The sequence below is a fragment of the Humulus lupulus genome, chromosome 6 (assembly GCF_963169125.1).
Source record: "Humulus lupulus chromosome 6, drHumLupu1.1, whole genome shotgun sequence".
NCBI lineage: Eukaryota > Viridiplantae > Streptophyta > Magnoliopsida > Rosales > Cannabaceae > Humulus > Humulus lupulus.
This window is the reverse complement of record NC_084798.1, coordinates 17,205,014-17,207,632: the sequence shown is the minus strand read 5'-3', so window position 1 is coordinate 17,207,632 and position 2,619 is coordinate 17,205,014. Positions and strand designations below refer to the sequence as shown.

The following is a 2,619-nucleotide window of genomic DNA, read 5'->3' as shown; positions in this document are numbered from 1 at the left end:
CTACTAATCCTTGCATAACGTACGGCTGCACCAACCAAAACCAAACACCACTCTTATACATATGAGTAATGAAAATGTGCGTCACTCAAACATTGCACACAGGAATATATTATTGTCATTGTTTTTTAAAACAGTAAATCATATAATTCGATATTACTTTATATAATATTTGAGTTTAACGAATCATTACTCTGTACATATATTTATAGGGGAATTTTTTTATCGGGACTTCACTTTAAGCTCTACCGGTGAGGCTCTCAGTGTTCTGAACCCGTGAATAGTTTTCGGCGCGATTTTTTTTATGACTGTGTATATTGTAGCTATTTAGGGCATCCTGCAAATTTTCAGAAAATTCCGAATAGTTTACAGTACCGAAAACTAGGTTCAAACATATTGTTACACCCGTGACTAATTTTTTTTTATGCGCGTAGAAAGCAACATATTTGAACCTAGTTTTCGGAACGATAAACTATTCGGAATTTTTTGAAAATTTGCAAGATGCTCTAAATAGCTACAATATACATAGTCATAAAAACAGAGGTCAAGAAACAATAAGAGTCCTACCGGTGAGGCGGGGCTTAAAGTTAAACCCTTAAAGAAGAATTGTCCAATATTTAATATTTATACATAGGGAAAAAAATAAAAAATCGTTTTTGGAGTGTAGTGAAACAGAAGAACCTGGTGGTGACAATCAATTAGTAACCATAATAATAGCTCTTAACCCAAATTGAAGCATGGTATCAAGAAACATTGCTTACTAAACATCATTATTATTATTAAGAAGCTATAATATAGCTAGTTAAAGAGACTGATTGACTGGCTACAATAATTGCCATCAATAAATTAAACAAAGCCCCCTTTTACAATATTAGCACAGAAAACCCCACTAATTAATCAAACAGGACTCATAATATTACAACCATGACACTCTTTCTTATTCCTTATTATTATTATAACACTCCAATATCTCTTCTCTCTCTTGCAAAATATATATTAATTAAACCCCAAAAAGAAAAACCTTTTCTCTTCTAAGTTCTCAGCCATGGAAATCCCAGACAACCCATATTTGGATATCAATACTGAAAAATATCTGCAGAGGCCATAATGGGTTGGTTCATGCTTGAAAAGTTCAAAGGGTTCAGGAAGCTTTCCATAGGCTCGACCGTACTGAAACAACTCCCACTACCAACACCAACACCAACACCAGCCATTGAATCTCCACCGTTGGTTCCCAAAACGACAGCATTATTAGTTGCGTTTAGGAAGTTGATAATCTCATCCAACGACTGAAGCCTGTGAGTGAGCTCACTCATTTGAGCTCTGAGAATGGAGTTCTCGGCCTCGACGTTGAGGTAGTGTTGGGTGGTGATGTTGACACTTGTCATGATCTGGTGGTTTTCTTTTCTGAGCTGAGCAACCTGAGCCGTCAGATCATCGAGATGCTTTTGCTTCCTCATCCTTGATCTCCTTGCCGACTCTCTATTCGATAACATTCGCTTTCGCTTTCTCTGATCCATTAAAGCCTGCAAATCTTCTTCGGAGCCTGAGTTCTGAAACGACCCTGATGATGTTCCACTTGAGGAAGCCATAGTCGAGAAAATTTAACCCTTTTTTCTTTGGGTGAAAATCAAGAGAGAAAAAACACAATGGATTGTAGCAGGACCCAGATGATTTGATGATGAAAAAAACTCGAAAAAAAGACTCTTTTGATATTACTATTACGAAAACAGATTACTGGCTAGTTATATATATATATATAGTTAATACATATGAAAATAAATAAAATGGGAGAAAGATATAACAATCATGAAACGTAGTAAAGCCAGTAAAGGAAAACAACTGAGAAAGATTGAACCAACTGGGTCCTGCGCCTGAATGTGGAATTTATCATACACTCAAAGAGAAGGTTTTCACTGAGAATTGCAGACATGAATCTCAAACATCAAGAAAACTATATTGAGCATTAAGATTACTTTTTTTTGTATATATATATATTATTATCTGTGAAGGTTTTTTTGAAGTGGGTTTTCGAGAACAAGCTCAAAAAGACCACAAACCAGAAGAGAGAGAAAATTTTCCCGGGAACCAAACAGGAGAGATTTCTTGGATTTGAGCAAGAAAAAAGAGAAGAGAGACCGAAATATTGAAAACCCAGATGGATCTGAGGGGAAAGTTTGGATCTTGATTGAAGAAAACTCAAGAGGAAGAGTAGTTGCAAAGAAAGGAGAGGAGAGGAGAGAAGAGAAGAGGGGACTTTGCGTGTTAAGGGACTGGAATTTATAGATCGAAGAGAGCTAAAAGACCGACAAGTTGATGCAATTTTTGTTGTTTTAAAAAATAAATTGAGGGAATAATATTAATTTCTTTTTTTTTAAATAAATAAATATGAAAAAATGAGAGTAATAATTAAATTAATTTTGTAATTAAGGTGGGAGAGAGGAAGAAAAAAAACGTAGGAATCTCTTATGTGAAAAAGTTGTTAGGAAAGTTGATGGGACATGTGAGTTTAGGGGAGAGAAAGAGAAGACTCCACAACTGTCCACAGATCCAGCTGGGAACCAACAATCTCAGATTACCTCAGACCTCTTTTTATTTTTATTTATTTATTTTTATTATTTT

General features: G+C 35.2%; 1 protein-coding gene across 1 annotated transcript; it reads right to left on the bottom strand.

The window, feature by feature from the left end:
* Nucleotides 1-754: 754 nt before the first annotated feature.
* Nucleotides 755-2,281, bottom strand: LOC133781750 (bZIP transcription factor 11-like). The gene has a single exon (XM_062220820.1). The coding sequence runs from the start codon at nucleotides 1,587-1,589 to the stop codon at nucleotides 1,074-1,076; it is 516 nt and encodes a 171-aa protein (XP_062076804.1). The 5' UTR covers nucleotides 1,590-2,281; the 3' UTR covers nucleotides 755-1,073.
* Nucleotides 2,282-2,619: the final 338 nt, after the last annotated feature.

Excerpts from the sequence above, each read along its gene's own strand:
- LOC133781750 (XM_062220820.1), bottom strand. The coding sequence starts at position 1,589 with ATGGCTTCCTCAAGTGGAACATCATCAGGGTCGTTTCAGAACTCAGGC.